This window comes from Lactuca sativa, chromosome 3 (genome assembly GCF_002870075.4).
Source record: "Lactuca sativa cultivar Salinas chromosome 3, Lsat_Salinas_v11, whole genome shotgun sequence".
In the NCBI taxonomy this organism is placed as follows: domain Eukaryota; kingdom Viridiplantae; phylum Streptophyta; class Magnoliopsida; order Asterales; family Asteraceae; genus Lactuca; species Lactuca sativa.
In genome coordinates, this window is record NC_056625.2 from 49838151 (window position 1) to 49863668 (window position 25518).

The 25518-nt window shown below is 33.2% G+C and overlaps 1 protein-coding gene across 1 annotated transcript; it reads right to left on the bottom strand.

Annotated features, from left to right (window-relative positions):
* Window positions 1-6747: 6747 nt before the first annotated feature.
* Window positions 6748-9430, bottom strand: LOC128125841 (cytochrome P450 CYP72A219-like). Its single transcript, XM_023880741.3, has 5 exons — window positions 9000-9430; window positions 8365-8591; window positions 8032-8273; window positions 7546-7930; window positions 6748-7305 (listed from the first exon to the last, which is right to left on the bottom strand). Exons 1-5 carry the CDS (start codon window positions 9280-9282, stop codon window positions 6880-6882), a joined length of 1563 nt encoding a protein of 520 aa, XP_023736509.1. The 5' UTR covers window positions 9283-9430; the 3' UTR covers window positions 6748-6879.
* Between the last annotated feature and the right edge of the window lie 16088 nt (window positions 9431-25518).

Sequence of the window (25518 nt, forward strand, 5' to 3'; positions counted from 1 at the left end):
ACTCTATTTATAGGTTCAAGAACTGATAAGTGATAACAAGTAAGTCAAAGAGAAATTGTACTTGATTTTGACTTTTGGGTTGTTGGTGACGAACGAAGGGATATCATTTATCGATAGATAATGTTCAATCATGTCCCTTGTGTTTTAGTTATTATGTTTATGGTCCATATGTTATTGTTTTTCAATAGTCTCCCGTATAATATGTAATTGAAAATGTTATCTATTATTGACTTACATTTTTACAATTAAATCAATTACATCACTCATTTTTAGCTTGATCAATTGGTATATTTCATTATCTTCTCATGGTTTTTTTAGTTCCGCTGTCAATTTCTTACTGGACATAAGGACCCAAATGAAATGCATGTAGTAATTTTGGAGAGAACGTACAAAAAACAAATCTTTAAGCCAGATATGCAAGTTAATGATTACGTCCTACTTGCGGCACAAGATAGACTTGCTGAGCAAGTCTTTTCCTTGCCATATTCATACAAGTTGAGAGCTCCTTTTTAAGTTTAGTTTTGAGATATTATTAAACTAATCAAAATTTAAAAAATATATAATAAGTATAATTTATTTTTGGCAAATTAAATAATCTAATCTATATAAATAAGTTTTTTTTAAAGAAATAGCAATTGTTTTAGTTTTTTTTTTTTTTTAAATAATCACTTTTTCTTAATGATTCATTCCGGACATTGGTTCACATTTCAAAATATTTTTCAATTTCTTTTTAAAGAATCTTTCATTCCGAAATGTTCTATCTCGGACAGGATCTTTAAATTTTAGATTTTTTTCCCAATTTATTTTCAAAGGTTGCGGTTATTTTTTTCATATAACCATTAAAAATTGTTAGATTACTCGACTTCCTTTTATTTTTTGGTATTTACGAGACAACCAACAGGAAAATCAGACTCGAGTCCTACCCAACCATTAATAAACTTGTACCAAATTTAGTGAACCTTATTTCTAATGCAATTATATAATGTACATTTAGAAATAATATTTTGGATTTATTTACAAAAAGTGGCACTTGATCTGATATTGAAACTTTAGAGGTTACTTATTGTTTCCTTTATTTATTTGTGTGTTTTTTAATACGGTACCAACTTAGAAAACATAGTCCAAAAATATTGAAATCATGTTTGGAAGGTGAAGAAAATGTCAAAAATAGTTTGTTATTTCGTATTCAAAACCTCAGAAAGTTACTTAATTATTATTCATTAGTGACCCTCTAGTAACCTAGAAAAATGTTATATGGTGTTGCTCATTGCCTATAAACTGCATTCCGACTACTTCAAAATGATATACCTTATTCTGAAATGCAAAGAATATTCTAGAATATATACAAAATTCAGAACAAACTCTAGAATGATTTCCTAGCCAACATCTCTTTTGAAGTTAACCAAATTAGGTGGCTCGATATTTTGCATGATGGTTCATTCAAAGCTTCTCTTACTACGTCGAGCAAACATGTTATGATTGACGATATTCTTGGTAATCTACAACATGTGAGGCTTTTTTCCGACAATCATACTTCAGTAGGTATGTGGTTGAATATTCATGCCAACGTGGAACGGGGGCCTTTGCTAAGCATTATATGATTTGCAAAGAAGTGTTGGATTATGTGTTTAGGCTCATAACTATAATTGGTATAAACTAAAATTGATAGCAACATAGTCCGTTTTAATTGTCCTCAAACCTAGCAACTGGACATGATGATTTTTGGAAGAGAGACGTTGATTTATTATTTGATTAATAAATCGAAATAAATAGTTTATTAATATATTATGAGAATAATATATTAATTACAAATAGTAATATTTAATTAATAATTAATAAAAAATTAATTGGAATTAATGGAATTAATTAAAAGTATAGGGGTTAAGTGTAATTATTCAATAGTTGAGTAAAAGACATTCTACAACTTCCCTAGGCCTTGGACGGTTTCTAGAGGGTTTTAGGAGATTTAGAATTATCCTTGGAGGACAATTAGAAAGCTATATAATTATCAATTCAATATAATATTATTATATTGGTTTTGGGCTTATCTAGAGTTTTCATGTTGCACTATATAAACCCCCTTGACATTGTAATTTTCGGCCAACCTTTTGGAAGAAGAGATAGCTGAAAATTGGAAGTATCCTCCCTCCCCTCTCCATAATTTCCTTCTTGCTAGTAGACGCGACAATTGTGGTGTTTGCTTCCAAGAGATCAACAACAAATGTATGTGATTCTAAATCCTTCTATAGGAAATTTTGAAAATACCTAAGACTAGTATATTCTTGTTGTTTAATAGAATGTTACATCAATAGTGTTATGACATAGATCTTTAGGTTGTGTGTACCTTTAAGTGTTAAGGATTTATCTGCATTAATCAGAGGCTGGTTGTCTAACAATTGATTGTACATTGTTTGAACTTGAACAAGGAAATGAACAGAATCGTCATTCTATTCCGACACTATGACGCGGTAATTGTTTGCCACGAAGTGGTGGTCAATCAGATTGCCAAAATCGGATTTTGCTTAAAATTCATGAATTCATTAGGATAATTACCTTAAATAATGTTTTAATTATGTAAAACTGAATAATTATCTTAGTAATTAGATATCTTTATCTTGAATTTATGAATTATCCATAATAATTATATTTTAGTTGGTTTACTTTAAATTAAATTAATTCCTTTAATTTTGAAAAGTCTAATTTAAACCTTGTATTTTCAAAAAGTTTTAAAATACACGTTATATTATATGTAGAATCAAATGTCTAATTATTACTATATGTATAAGAATAAGTCAATCAAATCAATAGTAGGCCTCATTCACGAAACCATGTTATAAAGAGAGTATAAGGAAACGGCTTATAAAATGGTCATTGAATAGGTGTCCACTCTCACCCACCGCTCTCCTATGTGGTCGAGGTCGTTAGTCGAACGGGTTTGATAGGACAATTAATTTTCATTAATAAGTATAATGAATTAAAAGTAACTAAACCTTTTTATTAAAAATCTTAATCTTAGTTACTTTAGGAAAAATGTGAATTTGTATGCTAACCCATGAAGTTGCACATTACACTTTATAAGTCGTTACTAGAGCGTGTGTGGTTAACTGCCACACTAATAGGGACTAATAAAGGCTGGTAATGGGTATCTCATAAATTATCATTGTTGGTGGAGCGTGTTAGGTTAACCGACATATAAACTGAGATGATAAATGACAATGAGGTTACCAAACACATTTGCATAGTTATTCACATCTTGTTTATGATTTTCGGTATCCCAGTCATAAATAGAAGAGCATAATCTGAGATTAAACATGCAATTGAATAATTTCAATGAGTCTCAAAAGATCTAGGAACTTCATCAACACTTAATTTCTCTTTAAAAATTTGTTTTCTATTGGTGGAACTGGTAATCATCATTTATCTACCTTAATAAAGTTTACAATTAAATTACGACATCCCTTTTCTAAGTTGAGAATTTTATAGTTGGATCCTAACCTTAATATTTCATTTTTGGGTTGTAATATTAAGGATTATTCTTATCTCAGTAAAAACTACCTTTCTTTTACAGATGTCTACTCCAAATGATGCTTTTGGTTCCTCTTCCTCCAATCAAAACTTCTCGTTGCTAAACATTTTCTCAATGGTGACATTGGATGGCCCCAATTATAATGACTTGGATGCACAACATCAAAATGGATCTTCGTTTCGAGAAAATGGTGTATGCACTTGAGAAAGAACTAACTGAGATAGACGAAGAGAAGGCCACTCCTGAAGAATTAATTGAATACAAGAAACACTACAATGATGCAACAAAAGTTGTTTGCATCATAGTAGCCACCATGACTCCTAAATTGCAAAAGTTCTATGAGGATTACTGGTCGAATGAGATGAATAGGGACTGTCACAACTAGCATTCTTAGCTAGAAAATTATGTCCTCATGTAAACATCAACTATTTTAAGACTTGTACTAATACGTTAAAGTTTACATTATGATTCCTAATGAACCATGTATTGTTAAAATGTAAATCTCTCTTAAATCTCTTTATGTATCTCAAATCTCTCCCAAATCTCTCTTTGTATCTCAAATCTCTCCCAAGTCTCTCTTTGTATCTTAAATCTCTCCCAAATCTCTCTCAAATCTCTTTACATATCTCCCTTAGTCGAAACCAACTCAAAACGAAAGAAGAAAACTCGAAAGAACAAGCCTATTCCGGAATACACTATTCATGCTCGGAACCTCTCTTCCTAGTCCGGAACCCTCTTGGTCCGGAACACCTCCCACTTCGGAACCGTCTGATTTGGCTTCAAAATCCCTTCACTCGGACAATCTCGCTCCGGACGCCTGCTGATCCGGAACCGCTGACTTCGGAAAGCCTCGCATCACTCCAAAAAAACCAGCCACCGAGCCATCTCGCACCTGGACCCTTCGTATCTCGGAAGAAGGAACTCCAAAATCTCTTGACCTCTTCGGACCCTCACAAATTCAAGACTCCACTTTGGATTTTTATCCATTTCGGACCTTTTCTTCATTTTAAGGTATTTTGACGTCGAGAATCCCACAAAACTCGTGTTTTTCATAACTTAGACCCCTTAAACCCTTATTTTATGCCAAATTTGAATATTTAAAACATATTTACATAAAAGAATATTTAAGATTTATAAAGGTATTATTTTAAATCAAGATGAGAATAAAGGGTTTGACTTTATGATTTGATGTAATTCCCATTCTCCATGCAAATCACAGTAACCCATATATTACCCACCAAATAACAATGCTTTGAACCTTCAGATTTCCATGTACATATTTCCCCCCTTTTTCTTTTATCCCCTTGAAGCAACGACATAAGAGAGCTCTAAACTCCACCATTCTCTCACTTCTCTCATATTCTCTCCAATACTCCTCTCAAGAGCAAGAACAAGGATCTTGCTAAAGACTTAACTTCTCAAGTTCTCCTTAGAGTTCTTAAGTAAGTTTTTCCACTCATCTAGCATTTTATATACTTTTCAACATAAATTCACATTATTTCACCCATAATGATATGTGAGAAAGACTCTTAGGACAACATTCCTTCCAAAGAAGTGCCTCAACTCACCCTTCATGAAGAAGTTTTCATGTCTCAACCACCGAGATATGTTCATCCTCAATATCCTACTCACATTTGCAAACTCAAAAAATCTATTTATGGATTAAAACAAGCTCCAAGATCTTGGTATATTGAACTCACTACCTTTCTTCTCCAATTCGGATTCAAAAAATCTCTAGCCGATGCCTCATTATTCATTTACAAACATCAAAATACTACCTATTATTTTATGGTTTATGTTAATGACATAGTGCTAACAGGAAACAACAACAACTTCCTCAACCATTTTATCACAGCCTTAAGCACAAAATTTATCTCAAAGACCTTGGTATTCCTCATCATTTCTTAGGAGTTGAAGTAATTCCCACACCTACATGTCTCTTTCTTTCTCAACATCGTCATATCCAAGATATTCTAAACCAATTTTACATGGAAGGTGCCAAAGATGTTACAACACCTGTAAGTGCAACTGAACCGTTATCCACCACTAATCAGTCACCCACAGTTGATGCAACTCCCTATCGTAACCGTTATCCATCACTGATCAGTCACCCATAGAAGTGATTTACCTTTTATCTTATTTGGTCCACGAATCTATATTTCCCCCAATTAACCGCACCTTCAATAACAGAATGCAAAATAATAATAATAATAATAATAATAATAATAATAATAATAATAATAATAATAATAATAATAAATAAAATAAAATAAAATAAAAAAATAATAATTATGAATCCCTAATTTAAAAGTGAAAATCCCAAATATGTATAGAGGCTTTGAAGAAAAAGAGTGATGTGGTTTCTAGACCATACCATGAAAAGAAGATACTTAATCGAAGAAAAAAGCAAAGCAGTAATTTTGAGATGTAGATAGAGGTAGCAAATAGAGTGAACAGTCCGATGAAATCCTAAGATTAAAATTCGGAGCGTCGATAGACTGTTGAGGAAAATAAAAAATCATTATAAAAGACAAAATACAGTACAAAACACAAACATAACCTAATCGAAACAAACAACCAAAAATAAAGCAGGAGTACTAACCAAAATCGGACCCACAGCAGATTGAAAGCACCAAGTTGGAGAGAGGGAATGGAACGACAACCAACGTCGTCTTCCTATAAAACATTCGATCGTGGCCTTCAAACAGATGCAAAAACTGAAGAGATACCGACGCATCGATGGTGAATTGAAGCCACCGATTTTTGAAAAATTACTCAAAATTGAAAGATTAAATGGAGAAGATGACTTAGGCAAAGAAGACATGTGTCATCAAAAGAGAGAGATGAAGAAGATGACTCGGCTCCAATGAAGCGGAAGGTGACCACAAAGGGACAAAAACAACTATCAACCATCACAAAACCAAAACAGAAAGCCACTTACAAAACAAGAAACAGTTGTTACTATTCCTAAACACGATGTAATTTTTAATATGTATATTAATGTATATTAAACCCAATCCAACCCAACCCAACCCATTTAACAAAATTGGTTAGACACGAGTTGACCTATTTACCTTAAACGATTTGAAAGTCCCAACCTAACTCATTAATTTTGGGTTGGGTTCAAAATAGATTGACGGATTGGACCGTTTCTTGCCTACTCTACTTCCACTTACTTTATTCTAAGTCATAGAAAAGTCCTTGCATATAAAAAATTGTACTTTCCAAAAATAAAATCTTGATGGCAATCCAATAAGTTTTTACACAACCTCCAAATCATACCTTATTGTATATTGAGAATAGCATAGAAAACATATAATAATATATTTATTTGTCTTTTGCTCCAACAACCACTAAAGTTTGCGTAGAATCAATTGAGCACCATACTGAGGTTGTAGAGTGAGGATAGTATGTGGAGCATGTGCGTACAATGGAGAAATCTCAAAGGAGAAACCTCTTAAAATCATAACGAGTGCTAATTTTGCTTCCAGCATAGCAAAGTTTTGGCCGATACATATACGTGGACCCCCTCCGAAAGGGTAGTATGATGCTTGTTCCTTAGTTGCTTTTGACACACCTTCTGCAAATCTCTCAGGTTTGAACTCTTTCACATCATCACCCCACATTTCATTGTCATAATGTAAAAGCATCATATGCAATTGGAGGAATGAACCTGCCGGTAAGGTTATGTTTCCTAATGTAGTTTCTTCATGAATCATCCGTCCCAATCCTATACCAGGCGGGTATAACCTAAGTACCTCGTGCAAGATCATATTAATCTGCAAAATAAATAATTACTAACTCTTTGTCAAGTACAATAATAAAAAAAATGAGGAGGAATGTGATCATGTTTTCGTTTACTTGTTGAATTAAAAAATATTTTGATTGGCCTAAGCACATTTTTAAATCTAGATTTAGTTTGGTATAAAATACATAACCTGATTCATTATGCGTTTATCTAATTAATTAACGGTTTGGTAAATCCAATCACTAGAAGAAGAAGAAGAAGAAAGACTTACAACTTTTAGACGACTTAATCCGTCAATATCTGGTTTTCTGTCTCCAAACACTTTTAAAACTTCATCTCTAGCACGATCTTGCCAATTTGTGTGTTGGGCTAACAAAATCATTGTCCAAACAAGCAAATTTGCAGTAGTTTCTTGCCCGGCAAAATAGAAAAGTTTGCATTCTTGAATGACTTCTTCGGTGGTGAGTCCGAAATTGGTGTTCCCTTGTTGTCTGATTTCTTTGTAATTGGAATCCAATAATATTCCCAATAAATCGTCGCTGTTACTTTCCCCGGCTTTCATTGTTGTCACTCGTTTATTAATAATTTTGTTTATTGTAGCCCTCACATCTCGGTCAATCTCCTTCATCCTTCTATTACTCTTTGTAGGCAAAAATCTACAAAATCATAATTGAATAAGCAAACAGTTTTGCATGATTTCTTTTTGGAATGTTAAGAGGCTAAAAACCAAAAATTGTTAAAGGAAAAGCTTGCTCACCGGGAACCTGGAATATACAAGGATTGTATAGCCTTGATAACTAACTCTGCTTGTTCTTTTTGAAGCTCAAATATCTTTCTTCCTTCCTGATAGCTGCTACCAAATGCTGTACGTGATATTACATCACTAGTAAAGGTTTCGAGATGAGGGTACACATCAACTTCACAGGATCTTTCTTTGGTTAATTCTTCCCATTTGTTGATCATCTCACTACAACTAATGTAAAAAGCAGGTAACATACTCTGCAAAAAGGAACGCTAATGGAATCAGTGGTTGATTAATTTTAATCACATATTGCCACTTTTGGTCTGGTAATTTAAAAAGCAGATGAACCTTAAGCTTTTCCACATGGAATGCGGGATTGATAATCTTTCTATGTTTTGCCCATTGATCATCCTCAGCATCTACTATCCCTCTAGCTAGCAACTTTATTAATGGATTTCCTCCTTTCAGCTTTTGAAACTGAGAATAATTGTTTAGAACCTCTCGTATTAGTGCAGGTTCTGTTATGTGGATCATAGGTCGTGGGCCCATCCATGTAAAGAAATTCTTTCCTTTACCTGTACACAAATATAGATTGTTTAAAAGATCAGATTACACCTTTTTGCACATAATATAGATCGTAGCCTTTATATTCAAGATCTTACTGTTTGACTTTGACTCTTTGAGGTCAAACTGACTACCTGTACATTTGGGTCTATATATATGATGCTTTGCATATAATATGTTTCTGCTAAACTCATATGGACAATTTAAATGCAAGGTACTTTAGTTTTTGAAATAGCATCAGCATATAAAATTTGTCTATTTCAGTTGGAAAGACATGCTAACAGATTTCATTCCGTCAAGATCTACTATTTACCAAAAAAGAAAAAGTTACTTTCAGTTAAAAACTTTTCTAAAAATTTCCTTCGAAAAACTCAAAAAATAAGATCTATTATCAATGCTGATACGTATACATTACATACCATAAGTCTTAGCAGAGTTATAAAGAAATGGCATGATACGTGGGACGATATCATCGGTGATATTTATGGGTTTCAATTTGGCATCCGCAGTCATCTGCACCATCTCTTTCATGTCTCCATATAGAAATTTGTATGGATTTCCGTTTAAGCCTTGTTCTCTGAGAAACTTGTCCATCTTCTTCGGTTTCAACCAGACCCAGTTGAAAAATCTCCATCCGTATATCATCACTATCACTCCAACAACACATACCACTGTGTTCATCATACTAAAACTTAGCTCCATTTCTAGAGGATATTGATCGAGGTAGGGTGCTTTTCTTTTCCTTAAGTATGAAGATACACACTGTGTTTATAGGTTCAAGTTCTAATACTAAGTAGTAGCAGGTGAGTAAAAGAGAAATTGTAATTGATTTTGACTTTTGGGTTGTTGGTGACGAATGAAGGGATTTCATTTATCGATGGATAATGTTCAATCATGTCCCTTGTGTTCTAGTTATTATGATTATGGTCCATATGTTATGTATTATTGACTTACGTTTTTACAATTACATCACTCATTTTTAGCTTGATCAATTTATATATTTCATCATCTTCTCGTGGTTTTTTTAGTTCCGCTGTCAATTTCATGTATTTTTTTATGGGACATAAGGACCTAAATGTAGTAATTTTGGAGAGAACGTACAGAAAACAAATCTTTAAGCCAGATATGCAAGTTAATGATAAGTTCAAGTACCAATGTTGTATTTTACATTTAATACTAGTAAACTAGAGATGGAGATCTCGCCCTATCCGTTGGCTATTGAGATTCACGTCCTACTTGCTACACAAGATAGACTTGCTGAGCAAGTTTTTTCCTTGCCATACTCTTACACGTTGACAGGTCCTTTTTTTTTTTTAAGATTTAGTTTTAAAATATTATTAAACAAAACAAAATTCAAAATATATATAATAAAATATAATTTATTTTTGGGAAATTAGATAATCGAATCTATATAAATAAGTTTTTCTTTTTTTTTTTTTTTTTTTAAAATAACAATTTTCTTAGTTTTTAAAACCAATCACCTTCCGAATAATTCATGGCGGACTATTGCTCACATTTCAAAATACTTTTCAATTTCTTTTCAAAAAATGTTACGTTCCAAAATGCCCTATTCGAACAAGATCTTCAAATTCTGAATTTTGTTTATCCAATTTTTTTTTAAAATACATTCTTTTATGTCTGAAATGTCTATTTCCATATGTTTATTTTATTTTGGTACAATAATATAGTATATAGTTCACTTTTATTAAATTTGTTTAACTTTGGTTTTATTTAAGTAAAAAAATGATTTTTTTTCTTTACATTCCGAAATTTATTTTCGTATTTTGGACTTTTCTTGAAATTTGGAGTTTTTTTTACTTTTCTTTTTTTAAAATCCGAAATTTTTGTTCAGAATGTTGGTCCGAAATCCGGAATGCCGTTCTGGGATCATTCACAAAAATGATTTTTCTTGGTTTGGAATGTTTATTTCAGACAAAATGATTATTTTTGTTAAAAAATAAATAAATAATTTGTGGCTATTTTGTTCAAATAACCATTAAAAAGTGGTTATATTACTCAATTTCCCTTTATTTTTTGGTATTTAGGAAACAACCAACAAATCCGGAAAATTGGATTCGAGTCCGACCCGACCATTAATAAATGGGTTCCAGATTTAGTGAACCTTCTTTCTAATACAATTCTATAATGTATATTTAGAAATAATATTATATGTTTATTTATAAAGTAAAAAGTGGCACTTGATCTTGAAGATATCGAAGATATCGAGACTTTACAAGTTACTTATTATTTCTTTTGTTTATTTTTGTGTTTTTTATACAAAACCATCTTAGAATACATAGTCCAAAAATATTGAACGCATGTCCGAAAGGTGAAGAAAATGTCCAAAATATTATGTTATTTTGTATTTTAAACCATAGAAAGTTACTTATTATTCATTAGTGACCGTCTCATAACTTAGAAAATTGGTATATCGTGTTGCTCGTTGCCTTTAAACTGCCTTTCAACTATTCCAAAATGATATACCTTATTCCGAAATGCACAGAATATCCCACACCAAAATACACAAAACATTCTAGAACAAACTCTAGAATGATTTCCTAGCCAACATCATTTTTGAAATTAACCAACTTAGGTGTCTCGATGTTTTGCATGATGGTTGGTTCAAACCTTCTCTTCTTACTACATCAAACAAAACTGTTATAGGTGACGATATTCTTGGTAAGCTACAACACTGAACGACATGTGAGGCTCTTTTCCCACGGTCATACTTTGGTAGGTGGCTAAATATTCCTGCCAACATGAAAGGGGGGAATTTGTTATGCATTATATGTTTTGCAAAGAAGTTGTTACAAACACACGATACAAAGTGAATGAAATGTGTTTTTAAGATCAATGAGTGTGAATTCACCTTTGGGAGAAGGAATTTTTTCTAACTACAAGGTTCTAATTTGGTGATTATTTATTGGTTGTAGAGTCCGATTAAGAGTTCTGGTTATAAGTGTTTCATATGGTTAAAGCAAAACGGCTTGATTAGGTTGGAATATATAAAGAGTGTATTTAATAAAACCATATATGAGTTTATCAGACACAGATGTGTTCCTGGTGTGTATGTTGTACTTGTTATAGAAAGGGTTTGATTGTCGATTGTCTCGCCAGCCCGTAAATGTTTAGTTCTTTAGCCTGGTATCCAACTGTGAGGACTCCAACATGTATAATGTCGTTTACCATTTATAGTTACAATTTAAATGTCATTTCCAATTGTTTTGATGTAAATAATGGTTTTAATTTGGTGACATATGTCCCAATATAATAGTATAGTTTGGTAACATTGTACAATTAGCAGAAGATGGTATTTATAAGATTTTATAAACTTATTCATCCTGTCAAAGTAAAGAAAGATAAACCTCAAAAATTGACATACAGCGTAAGGAGTTTTATATACGCTTTCAAGGTAATACACGTTATTTAGATTTTATCTTTCTAACATTTTATATTTGCTAATATCGGGATACATTAATTTTATAGATTTGGATTTTGAAGATTTTTCTGATTAGCTATAATGTCCCAAATTTCAAACGAAAAAGATCAGAGTATCAAAAAATAATAAACAACAGAGTGCGGAATCTCCATAAATATAAATCTCAGATGCAATGCAATCAACCAGCGCCCTTTTGCTTGCTTTCAGAACAACCTGAAACATTTTAAACTTAAACAGCGACCACATAACTTAGCGAGTTCCCCAAGATACCATATACTCAAGTGAATGATATGATCCAACAATATTCGTACACCCACTTATGTTGCTATAGAACAACTGTAGTCTTTTCTGTTATGATCCAACCATGGTCTTTCACAAAACTATTATGGTCCAATCATACTCTTTTGTACAAGTGCTATGATCCAACCATAGTTTTTCATGCAAATTCATAAAGACAATCTAACATACCATGTCACCTAGTGTCAAATATAATAAAGTGAGAAGGCTTACCTAAATCAAAATTCGAATATTAAACACTCGTAGACTCATAACGAAAACTACACAAATCACCTAAACCAACAGAGACAAACCTCAGTCTATAGTTCACAACCTCCAATCATGACCAAAATTCAAAATGGCCAAAAAGTCAACAGTCAACATTTAAATTCAACGGTCAAGTTCAACGACCAACGTGTCACGACTAACTCCATGGTCATGTATTCTATGTTCGCGTCGTGGTCACTAAAAGCCAAAACAGTCACAACTAGAAATCGTGACCAACATCACAACCTACAACCTCTCGTGCCACGACGAGTGTCCGAAACTGCTTAATCGATTAATCTCTTAATCCTCGGATCCAGAGCTCAAAAACTCATATATATATATATATATATATATATATATATATATATATATATATATATATATATATATATATATATATATATATATATATATATACTATCTTATAAAACAAATCTCACTATTTCTAAAAATAGATTGAATAAAATAATAATATTTTTTTAAGACGTCCAAATCATTAAGCTAATTGTACAACTAATCACTAATAAAATAATATTAAAATTTAAACAAACTCCTATAAATCCTCTCTTCCAAGGTTTTGACCAGATCTTTTTTCATCCAAATAAATACTCAACACCCTATAATTTGGTCATTTCATGAATTTTCTTTATTTTTAATATGACATGTTTCCTAAAATAAAGTAATGATTGAATTGAAAATAATCATTCTCCATCGAAAAGAAATTAATTGTTGAAACAAACTATTTGTCGTCTGCCGCTTTGCGCGGGTAAACGGCTAGTGTATATATATATATATATATATATATATATATATATATATATATATAGTAATGTCATGCATGTATAAAGTGTCTAACTTATCCGTTCCCCCATGCTCAAAAATCCTAAATCTAAAACCCTAACTTCTCTAAGGGGTTAAAATGACTCAAAGTTCATGCATGGTTGGAAAAGAATATCAAGCTCTCAACTTTATGGGCCCAAAAGTTCTAGAAAACCACCCAAAGCTTAAGAAATGGTCCTGGAATTGCTCAAACTCCAAGAACCATCATCAAATGATCAAGAAAGGACTTTTTAGCAAGCATAAACAATTAAATAATATAAACGTATGAACTTTATACCTTTTAAATGCCTGGAAGATGCTTAGAAGGTAAGATCTCAGTAAACAATGGAATGATCACCTTCATTTTCCTATGAACCACCAAGACTCTAAAATGGCACAAACACACAAGGTTTTCACTCTCAAGGCTAGGGTTTATGATTTTGAGAGAAGGAGATTGCAAATGTATGAACCCTAGAGTGTTAGCATCATTATATATGGCCCAAAGCCTAATATTTAGGGTTTTGTGCCCAGCTACCACCACGCCACTACTAAATGATGTGGTCATGTAACAGTATATCTCCATCACTGTGCTGCGACTAAACAAAAACCATAAACCCTGAAACTTATTTAATAAACCTAAAAGTGCCACATATCTGAATCAGGATGTTACATTAGCCATGTATTTATACCTAAAAGTCAAATGTGATTTCTCAAGCCATTGCATATTCAAAGCTTAAATTGTAACAGAGGACTAAATACAAACCGATCGTTGATGTTCAACGGGTATGATTATTTGTATAACATTTTCATTTTCCTATATATATATATATATATATATATATATATATATATATATATATATATATATATATATATATATATATATATATATATATATATATATATATATATATATATTGTGACGACGGTTAGATCTGGAGACTTATCATCATATCTGGAATTTTAAAGACTGCAATTTTTAGGGGGGCAATTTTTTCTAAGGACTTTTTTTTGTTTCTTAGTTGGGCTTGGACCTTTAGATGTTTAGGTCAAATATTGACGTTTATATACTTCTAAATGGCCGTAACTGTAACATTGTAGCAGGAAAGTGTGTGTGGAATAAAATCTCTTTCTGGTTCGACAGTGGACACAACCTATCACAAGATAGTGTGAACCACTTAGAATCCCTATGTTTTGTGTGCTTTGATTTAGTTTCTGATTTATCATATTTCTCATATTTGTTATTATCGCTTCTTCAAACCTAACAACTGGTATTAGAGCCATAGCTATGGCTGAAGACGAGAAAGTGAAGGACGATAAATTTGAAGGCCATGATTTTGAAATCTGGAAGATGCAGATTGAGGGTTACTTATATCAAAAGAAATTACACTTACCTTTATTTGAATAGAAACATAAGAAGATGAATCTAGCAGAATGGAACTTGCTAGATCGATAGGCCCTTGGTGTTATCAGATTATCACCGGTGAAGAGTGTCGTGTATAGCATCCTCAATGAGAAGACCACAATTAGATTGATAAAGGTGTTGTCCAACATGTATGAAAAACCATCTACTGCAAAGAAGGTTTTCTTGATCAGACAATTGGTAAACACAAAGATGAAGGAAGGAGTGTATGTGACAAACCAAGTCAATGAGTTCAACTCGATAATATCCAAGTTAGGATCTGTTGAAATTAAATTCAAAGACGAAGTCGATGCTTTATTATTATTATCTTTGTTGCCCGAAAGCTGGTCTGGAACAGTTATTGCAGTCAGTAGTTCTTCAGGAACTACAAATCTCACACTTGAAAGAATCAGAGATCTGATTCTTGGCGAAGATGTTCAAAGAAGGTTCCACCAGTTTACTCAATACAGTAAAGAGGGGAAGAAAACAAAACAAAGGTGAATACGGAAGAAAAAGATCAAATTCAAGGAAGAGAGTACTGTCAAGAAGCAGAAAATAAATCGTCTGTTGGAATTGTAACGAAATATGACATTTCATAAACAAATGTCCTAAACCTCCGGTGCAATAATGGAAAGAAGGAGATAAATATGGCTGAATACTATGGTGATTCACTAATTTGTTGTGTAGAGAATCCAATCGACTCTTGGGTGATGGATTCAAGAGTATCTTTTCACGCTTGCCACAAGAAAGAAATCATGAGAGATTTCACACCTTACAACGGTACTATTTTTCTGGCAGATGGTAAAATTCTGAAAATCACTGGCATTGGAGATGTAGCTTTAATAACTTAAATAGGTACTACCTGGATTATGAAGGATGTGAAATATGTTCCTAATCTGAGAAAAATGTTGATCTCAGTAGGACAACTAGATGAAGAGGGACATGTTGTAAAGCTTGGAAAATGTAAATGGAAGTTTAATAAAGAGAACTTCGTCACGGCTCAAGGAAAGAAGAAGGGAACTATATATATAGTGGAGTTGACCTCATGAGAAGCAAATGCAACTATAGAGATGGGGTGTCCTCTACTCTATTGCACCAAAGACTTCACCATATGAGAGAGAAAGCAATGAATATGCTTGCTTCAAAGGGTAAGATCCTACAGCTAAAGAATGTGACAGTTAACTTCAAACCATGTGTATTCGGTAAACAGAATAGAGTTACTTTTGTGAAGACAGGCCAGTTACCAAAATCAGAGAAGCTTGAGCCGATATATTATGATGTCTTCGGTCCCACATCGGTTTCATCAACATGAGTTTCCCGATATTATGTTACCTTTATAGATAATGCTACAAGAAAGGTACGGGTTTACTTTCTGAAAAATAAATCTAACATTTTCTCTACTTTTAAAAGTTTCAAAGTTGTTGTGGAGAATGAGACAAATCTAAAGATAAAATATTTGAAGTTAGATAATGGGAGTGAATACAGCAGCAAGGAGTTTACTGATTACTGTGCGGAACACGGAACTAGAATGTTGAGGACTGTGCTAGAAACACCTTAGTAAAATGGTGTTGTGGAGAGGATGAACAGAACATTAAACGAGAGAGATAAAAGCATGAGGTTACTAATGGGTTTTATACAAACAATCATATGTGTGCTTGCAACTCTAGATTGGATCTATGTTTTGTTTTCTCTATTAGACATACAATGAGAGAGATAAAAGCATGAGGTTACTGATGGGTTTTATACAAACAATCCTATGTGTGCTTGCAACCCTAGATTGGATATATGTTTTGTTTTCTCTATTAGACATACAAGTATTGAACACAAAAAGGAAAACCCTAATATGTATCTAATAATTTGCAATCTACATATGAAAGATTAGATCACATATTAGGGTTTTCCTTTTTGTGTTCAGTGCTTGTATGTCTAATAGAGAAAACATAAATCTAATCTAGGGTTGCATGCACACATAGGATTGTTTGTATAAAACTTATCAGTGGTATTAGAGCCTTTGGTTTTGTTTTTAATTAGATTCGATACAATAGATTGAACTTGACAAATTAGGGTTTATGGCAATTAAACCCTAGGGCTTGGATTTTTTGAAATTAGGGTTTCTAAACCCTAGGTTCGAAATTTGATTAGGGTTTTTGAATCATTTCCTTTTACCCTCATGATTTCGATTTTTTGGTTTTGCTAACCCTAGCTAGTATTTTCGAAAATAACTTCCCCAAGATTAGATTTCGAAAATCTAGGGTTTTGAGTAGGTATTATCTTTTAATTGTTTAAATGGATAATTGATAATTTTGAAATATCCCTTCCCAAAAAAATCGAAATATAGGTGATAAAGGTATTACGTTGAATTATTTATTTAATTTAATGGATAATCCTTATGAGATTTAATAATTTAAATTAATTGTTTAATTTTGGATAATTATTAAATCAAGGTAACTAAATGTTTAGGTGAAAGGGTAGGACAGGACATTAATCCTCTCACGAATAAGTATAATGATAAATGTAAAGTAACTAAATGTTTTTTATAAATTCCTAATCTTGGTTACTTTAGGAAAATTTGAATTTGATGCTAATCCATGAAATTGCACATTGCACTTTGTCTAGTCATTAGTGGAGTGTGTGTGGTTAACCGACATACTAATCTGGACTAACAAAGAGTGGCAACGGGTGGCTCATAAATTAGCATTGATCAATAGAGCGTGTGTGGTTAACCGACACATTGATTAGGTGGTAAATGACATCCAGAGTATCAAGCTAATTTGCATAGTTATTCACACCTTGTTTGTGATCGTCGGTATCGTAGTCACAAACTTGAAGGGCATAATCGAGACTAACATGCCATTGAAGAGTTCAATGAATCTCAAACATCTAGGAATTTCATTTAATAAAACCTAATTTATTTAAATTTCATTTCTCATGGTGGAATTGGTAAATTATCATTTACATACCTTCATAATAATTTACAATTAGATTATAGCATCCCTCTTCTGAAATGTAAATTATTGTGTTGGGTCCTAGCCTTAATATTTCATTTGGGTGTTATATTAAGGATTAGATCAACTCACTTGAATCTTTCCCTTTTGTAGATGTCTAGTTCTAACAACTATGGTCTTCCTCAATCTTTTGGAAAAAGCCTTCCTTTTGAAGATGATCTTCCACGTGTCGATCAAGGTGAAAGATCATTCCTTTCCTCATGCATTGGTGGAACTGGAAATCATACTTCACTTCCTCCACCTCCTCCAGTGATTCTCCCAGGCCCACATTTTTGTCAACTTGAAAAGTTCAAGGTCACTCAAGCCCTATTGGCATGCAAGCACTGAGATGGAAATTCTATGTGTGCACACTTCCTGAAGATGAAGCCGCACTTCGACAGACTGGAAATGTTGGGTGTCATTTTCCCAAGGAAGCTAGCTGTTGACTTGGTTCTACAATCGCTTCCTGTGTCATACAGTCAGTTCGTTAAGGACTACTACATGACTGATCACGATGTGACCATAATGAATCTGACATATTTGCTAATTGCTGCTATAGCAACAATGCTTTGGCATACTGGTCAAGCAAAATTTTTGGAAGATATACCTCCCAAACTTCCATGGATGTAGGCAATGACAACGATGATAGTACAAAAATGATTTCTTCTCTAAGGGAAAGAAATCTGGCAAAGTCAAAAAGTTTGACCGGAGAGAAAGGCTAATTCTGAGATAGTTTCACATGTCACTCCTAAAGAGTCCATCTGTCTCTATTGCTGATTGAAGGGGCATTAGAAGCGAAGCTGCCCAGACTACCTGAGAGATCTTAGAAATGGTAATGTCAAATTGTATGACTCTACTTTAGGTACATCAACTATCTAACTTTATTAAGTTCCTGTTCATAGATTCTTAGTACATGATGTGATGATTTTCATTTTGATGTTTTGTAGAATCTAAGAGAATGAAGGAAGCTTAAGAGGAAGTAAAGGCTAATTCTGATATGAAGAAATGGATTTTAGTCACGTGGTTCAATGATCAAGATTTGGAGCAGCTACTTAGGAGTTATGGTAGATTGCTTAGGAAAATTTAGAAACATAGTTTTCACGTGTATTTGCATTGTAAGGACAAGTTTTTCCGCACATTATCAATAAAGTAAAATTTTGTGGTTTATCTTATTTACTTTATGATCACTTGCAATGGCATTTATGAAAATTGGTGTTTATATTTCTATTATTAGCAATGTTGAAAATGGATTTGATTCTTAGTTATATACCTTGTGGTAGTGTCATAATTTACCAAATAAGGAAGGATTCTCATCGTTCAAGGTTCAATTGGACGAAAACTTGGAAACATATGATTTAAATTGTGTGATGTATGAGAATCTTGATCTTTGGAAAATTAAGACTAAATTCCTTATGCACGTGTATATGTGAGTCAAGTGAAGGACTAAAGGATCTAGTACACATTGATGTGAACTGGTCAGATCCACCATAAAGGACAATAAGTCTATTCGTCATGATTTACTGATGGTTTAGTAAATATGGTTATACTTATAGGATTAAGTGTAATTCTGATTCTTTGAAAAGTTTCAAAGAATGGAAGAGCGAATAAGAAGAATCTTTTAGGCAGAAAGATAAAAGCTTCTCCAATCTGAAAGGAAAGGAGAGTACTTTAATATCATGTTTTTGTTGGGTTTTGAGCATTCTAACACTCCTATGGTGTACATGCAACCCTATAAACCTTGGATCTATGTTTTCTCTATAATACATGCAAATAAGAACTTTCCAAGGCTTTAATCCAAACTAGCATATTATGAAGTTCTTATACTACAAAGTACTAGTTAGATGACATACCTTTTGATGTAGCTTGATGTCTTCAAGCTTTAAGAGCTTAGCCCCAATAGTGTGGAAGCCTCAAATGGAATCACAAATCACCAAAACACCTTGGAAGACTTTAGAGAATATGGATACTTGGTTCTCTCTAGTGAAATTGGCTAGCCCTTCTTAGTGTACCACACTAGTGCCAATTTCACCAACCAAGGACATCTTTATATAGTGTGGAGGATTAGGGTTAAACCCTAATATCCATGACCTTTCATTTCCTAGGATCCATGGGTTAAACACTCCATGGACTATCCATGAAAGCTTAGCCCAACCTAAATGAACTTGGCCCATTCCATATATATAAGAGTCCATATTTAATTAGTTCATTTTGATCACTTAATTAATAATAAATTAATTCTTGATCAATACTAATTAAATAATATGATTCCATATTAATATATTAGAACTTATAATATATTAATATTAATCATAAACATACTATTCTCAAAAGATTATCCATATAAATTGTGTCGGTGAAGTGCAACCCAAATGGACCATGCCGGGTCGGGTCAAGTACATACCAAATATAGTTATGGACTTAGACATTAATTCAACAATCTCCCACTTGGATAAGTCTAAAACTATTATTGCGTATGACTTCAAACCTAACTGGAAATCGTAGCTCTTAAAGCCGTTGTCGAACTCTAATCTTGTCAACGAACTTGTCCATTAGATAAGGGATCATATATTCCTCCATTCTAGATATCATATGGACTGAGACATGGATTATAATCATTCTCTCTGTCCATTTGTTGTTTCCCGATTTCCGATTTATGACGACTGACTAATTGAACAAATCAAATCAGTCCTGGCCCGGCCAAGCACTTCCATTTGTCATCATCAAATCATCGAGGGGCCCACAGACATCGCTTTTATCCCAAAGGTAAAAGGAATGGATAAACTTCGACTCATATGGCTTGTTCTACTACTTGTTGAATCATACACAAAGACACGTTTTATAGCACTGAGTTACCAAATGCGTTTTCGTGCAATCAATGTACTATCAACTCATAGTAACAACTCATATCTCTAGGTTTGAAGAATATAAGATATTGTCGTCTCATGATCACTCGTGATAAAATCCATGAAGTGATTCCAATGAGCGCGGGTTGAATCCAATACTCAGAACTTATGAGCACTCATGAGTGTTGTAGCCCTTTGTCCAACACCTTAGACCTCTACCAGCCAACCCATGACAGTCTTAATTCATATCTACTTCCAACATATGACCGACTATGGATGGTTTGAATAACTTAGTCATTCTGGAAGAATAACCTAGTTTATTCGGGAAGTCAAAACATGCAAAATGAAACACAAGAATAATTGAATCCAAAATGGTATCAAAATCTATGAACATAAATAAAACACCTTTTATTTATCACCATATGATTACACATTATTCATTGTATACTGTTTCAGCTATCAACTTTATTCTTGAATTTAAAACAATAGTTGTCCCATGCTCCAAGCATGTACACTATGTTCTCTAAACACTAGTCATGCCACACACCAAGTATGCATACTATGTTTGTCTATGATCTTTACTTTGTGAACTAGATCAATTGAACATAACTTCAATGATTCTCTTTTCACACTCCCAAATCCTTACTGCAAATGCAAGAATTCCAAATTCATACCATTTACTGAAATCTGTCAGATTCTAAACTTATATGCATTGAACCTATTGTAATGATTATGCACAAAGTCAGAAGGACTTGACAACAACCATTACAGACCATTCCAAAGGAGATCAGCTCCTTGGGAACATCCTTCTTGCATTAAGTTTCCTAATCTTAAACAGATTGAAAATTCTAACTTTGAAACATTTCCAGATTCCATTTTGACTATCACTTCTGAACAAGAGTTGCCTCCTTACAGATTATGTCAATATGGTCCTTCCAGAATTATCCCTATACTTCCAACTGTCCTTGAGCAACCAATCTTTGGTAAACCTTAGATTGTCCCCGACAATTGTTTAATCCTTTTAGTCATATCCACTTCTAAACCTTTTCCCTTCTTAATGCCCCAGGCATTTGGAAAATTTTAGAAAGGATGAATATAGCACATATAATCGATCCTATATCCGAAGCATATGGGAAACGATTCATGATGTCTCACATAAAGACTGAACCAGTCTTTTGCTATACTATTACCATTTCAATTTGCCAAGTTCTCATAATTTAGATTATGAAAAGGGATGCCGTAATCATAATCGAATTTTAGAACGCAAATAATGGACCCATATACAGAATTTCCTTATGTTGAGCCATTCCAACATGAAATTCATATATATATATATATATATATATATATATATATATATATATATATATATCCTTGACTAAATGATTAAAACCTCACGATCTAAGCTTATAGATTTGAGATGAAGTATAATTTCCTCTCCCTTAATTATAGCAAAACAACCTTTTTACCAATTAAAACCTTTCGTTTTCTATAATTAACATTGCTAAATTGCAACCTTTATCATAATTATCATGCTCCCACTAACATGATGATTATTCGCATAACACTTATGCTCCCACTAGCTTTGACATGTACTCAGAAATCAGCTGACTTTCTTACCAAAGTTCAGATTTCTGATACTATATTGTTTTGATAAAACTTTATCAAAATCATACACCTTCCCTAAGGTAGCACACTTGTGTGTCTAAACAATTATGAAGAGGGATGTCGTAATCATAATGGTTAGACCTTTTTGCCACTTCTCACAAGTCCAAGTTAGTGTGCCGGTAAACCACACACGCTCCACTAACGACTTTGAGAATGCAAATATCACAATTGCTATCTAAGCTAAAATCTACTTAGTAAAAGTGTTTCCTCACCATCATTTTCATGAATCGGAGAGAAACCTTATGACACTTAGATTTAATGGTGTATGTGTTCTTATCCATGTGAATTATCAAAACCATAGTCGCAAGACAAGGATAATGACAAATCCAAACTCATATGGACTGAACTCAATCTTAATTTCTTGCCACCTGGCAGCTCAAGGGCCTGCCATTGCTTCCAAGTTGTTGTGCAACAAATTGAGAACTCTAAGAACTCATATGCAAAGCCAACTTTAACTGGAATGGGCACAGAATATGTCAACACGATAGGTTATAAACCTCAAGTCGTGTGCTAGTGAAGAACTTCAGGTTTATTCTTGATTAGTTCTTGAGACTTTCAAGACCTTTAAGACTCCCACTGTCCTCTTGACATATAAGACTCCCTTGTTAAACATCCAAGAGATAGTGCGGATTCTAATCAAGACAAACACTTCACACAATTAGCCTTAGTTGGTCTTTGTTTTATCCAAAACATCACAACTTACCAATTTCAAATGTACAAGAGTAGAAAACTTTTACTCTTACATTTAACAAGTGTTTTATACCTTCTTTAAGACATGTCACTCAAGTTACAATCTTAGAGTATAACTCTAAGAATTGTTTTTGGAATGAAGTATGAATCATCTTCTTGATTTAACCACTTCAACAATTCAAGTTCCTCTTCTTAGCTATAAGAAGGCTCTTAGAGGATGAATTGTGATAAGGTCTCTAAATCATTAAGATGATCACAAAACTGATACGAAAGTACTCTCTCCTATCTTTTCAGATTTGAGAAACTTTTATCCTTCTGCCTAATTTGATTCTTCGTATTCGTTCTGCCATACATTGGAACCTTTTCCAATGTCTCAGAATTACACTTAAGCTTGTAAGTATAACCATATTTACTGAGCTATAGTAAATTATGACGAATAATCTTATCGATCTTTTGTGGTGGACTCAATCAGTGCACAAGACTGTGTACTCGATCCCTTAGTCCTTCACTTGACTCACACATCCATGTGAACAAGTAATTAGTCTTAATTTTCCAATACTTGAAAGTTCTCATTCATCTTGCTATACAACTTGCATGATTCCAAGTTCCGGTCCAATTGAAACTTGGGTGATGAGAATCTTTCCTTATTTGGTAAATTTAGACATTACCAAAAATGAAAGAATCAATTTCATATTTCCACTCTTGCTATTAATGGAATCATATAAGCAACAATTTTTTTCCTCAGATGCCATTGTAAGGATATTTTAAAATAAATAAAATAAAAAATTTTCTTTTATTTTAAAACTATGCGGAAAAACTTATCCTTACAAACCATATGAAAACTTGTTGTTATCTATTCCTAAGCAAAATCTCATAACTCCTAAGAAGTAGCTCAAGAATCCGATCTTCAAACTATGCGATAGAAATCCATCTACGCCATCAGATTCAGCATATTCTTTCTTTAAGTTTCTTCACTTTTCTTTGATTCTTAAAACATCACCATGTGACCCAGTCACATCATGTATCAAGAATCTCATAATAGAAACTTAGCAGAGTTAGATAGTGGACTTTACCTGAAGTAGAGTCAAACTTATTGACTTTAACATCCTTAGGTAAATTTGGGAGCTTCGCAATCAATGCCCCTTTCTTTGGCAATATAAACATATGGACCCTTTGATAATGGTGCACGGGACTATCACAGACTTAGCTTTTCTCTTTACCATTTGGTCAACCGAGTTGACTATGGCCGATTCGTTTCCATTGGGAAGAGAATGCTTTTCTGGATTTCCTGTGTCACTATTGTCAATGTCCATCAAGTTTTAAGGAAGTTGATCTTAACAAATAGATAAGATCATTAAGGGTCTTGTCATAGTCTGTTTCATAGGTATCCCAAAGGAACTCACTATGTGACTTAGAAAGTGATTGAACCACCAACTTTCTCAAGACTTTGACACCCAACTCTCCCGACTTGTCAATATGTGACTACACCTCCAAGATGTGACCACACCTAGACCTTGCCTTGCCAATAGGGCTTGAGTGGCCTTAAACTTTTCAAGAACTTGTGGGTTAAGGAGAATAATTGGAGGAGGTGAAAGAAGTATGATTTCCAAGGGACATCATCTTCATTTAGGAAAGCTTGTTTCAAGAGATTTGGGAAGATCATAAATGTCTAAACCAGACATGTTTTTGGGAGATATTCAAGATATTTGATTTAAAGTCCTTAATATGACACCCAATATGAAATATTAAGGCTAGGACCCAACAAACTATTTTATAACTTAGAAGAAGGATGCCGTAATCCAAGCTATAAAATATTTGAAGGTAGGTGAATGATGATTCACCAATTTCCACCATGAAAAACGAAATAATAATTAGGTTTTTAATTGGTTATGAAACTCCTAGATCTTTGAGATTCATTGAACTGTTCAATGGCATGTTTCAATCTCGAGTGTGCCCTTCAGGTTTTGTGACTGGGATGCCGAGGATCACAAAACAAGGTGTGAAGTAACCATGCAAATTACTTTGTACCCTTAATTGTTTACCCCTCAATCGATGTGCCGGTTAACCACACACGCTCCATCGATACTATGATAAACATTAAGTTACCCTTTGCCTACCTTGTTAAATACGAGTTAGTGTGCCGGTTAACCACACACGCTCCACTAACCGACTTAAACAAAGTGCAAAGTGTAATTTCATGGATTAGCACCTTATTCACATTTTCCTAAGTAACTAAGATTTGGTATTATTAAGAGTTTAGTTACTTAGTATTTATCATTAATACTTTTAATGAAGGGAGAATTATAGTCCTGTCAAACCCGTTCGGCTAACGACCCTCCACCAGTCAAGCAAGCGGTGGGTGAGAGTGGACACCCATTAAGTTGCCATTTTATAGGCAACAACCTTATACCCACCTTATAGACCGGCTTCGTGAATGAGGCGTACTAGCAGTAAGACTGACTTTACTCTTATACATACATACATATATATATATATATATATATATATATATATATATATATATATATATATATATATATTATTAACTTA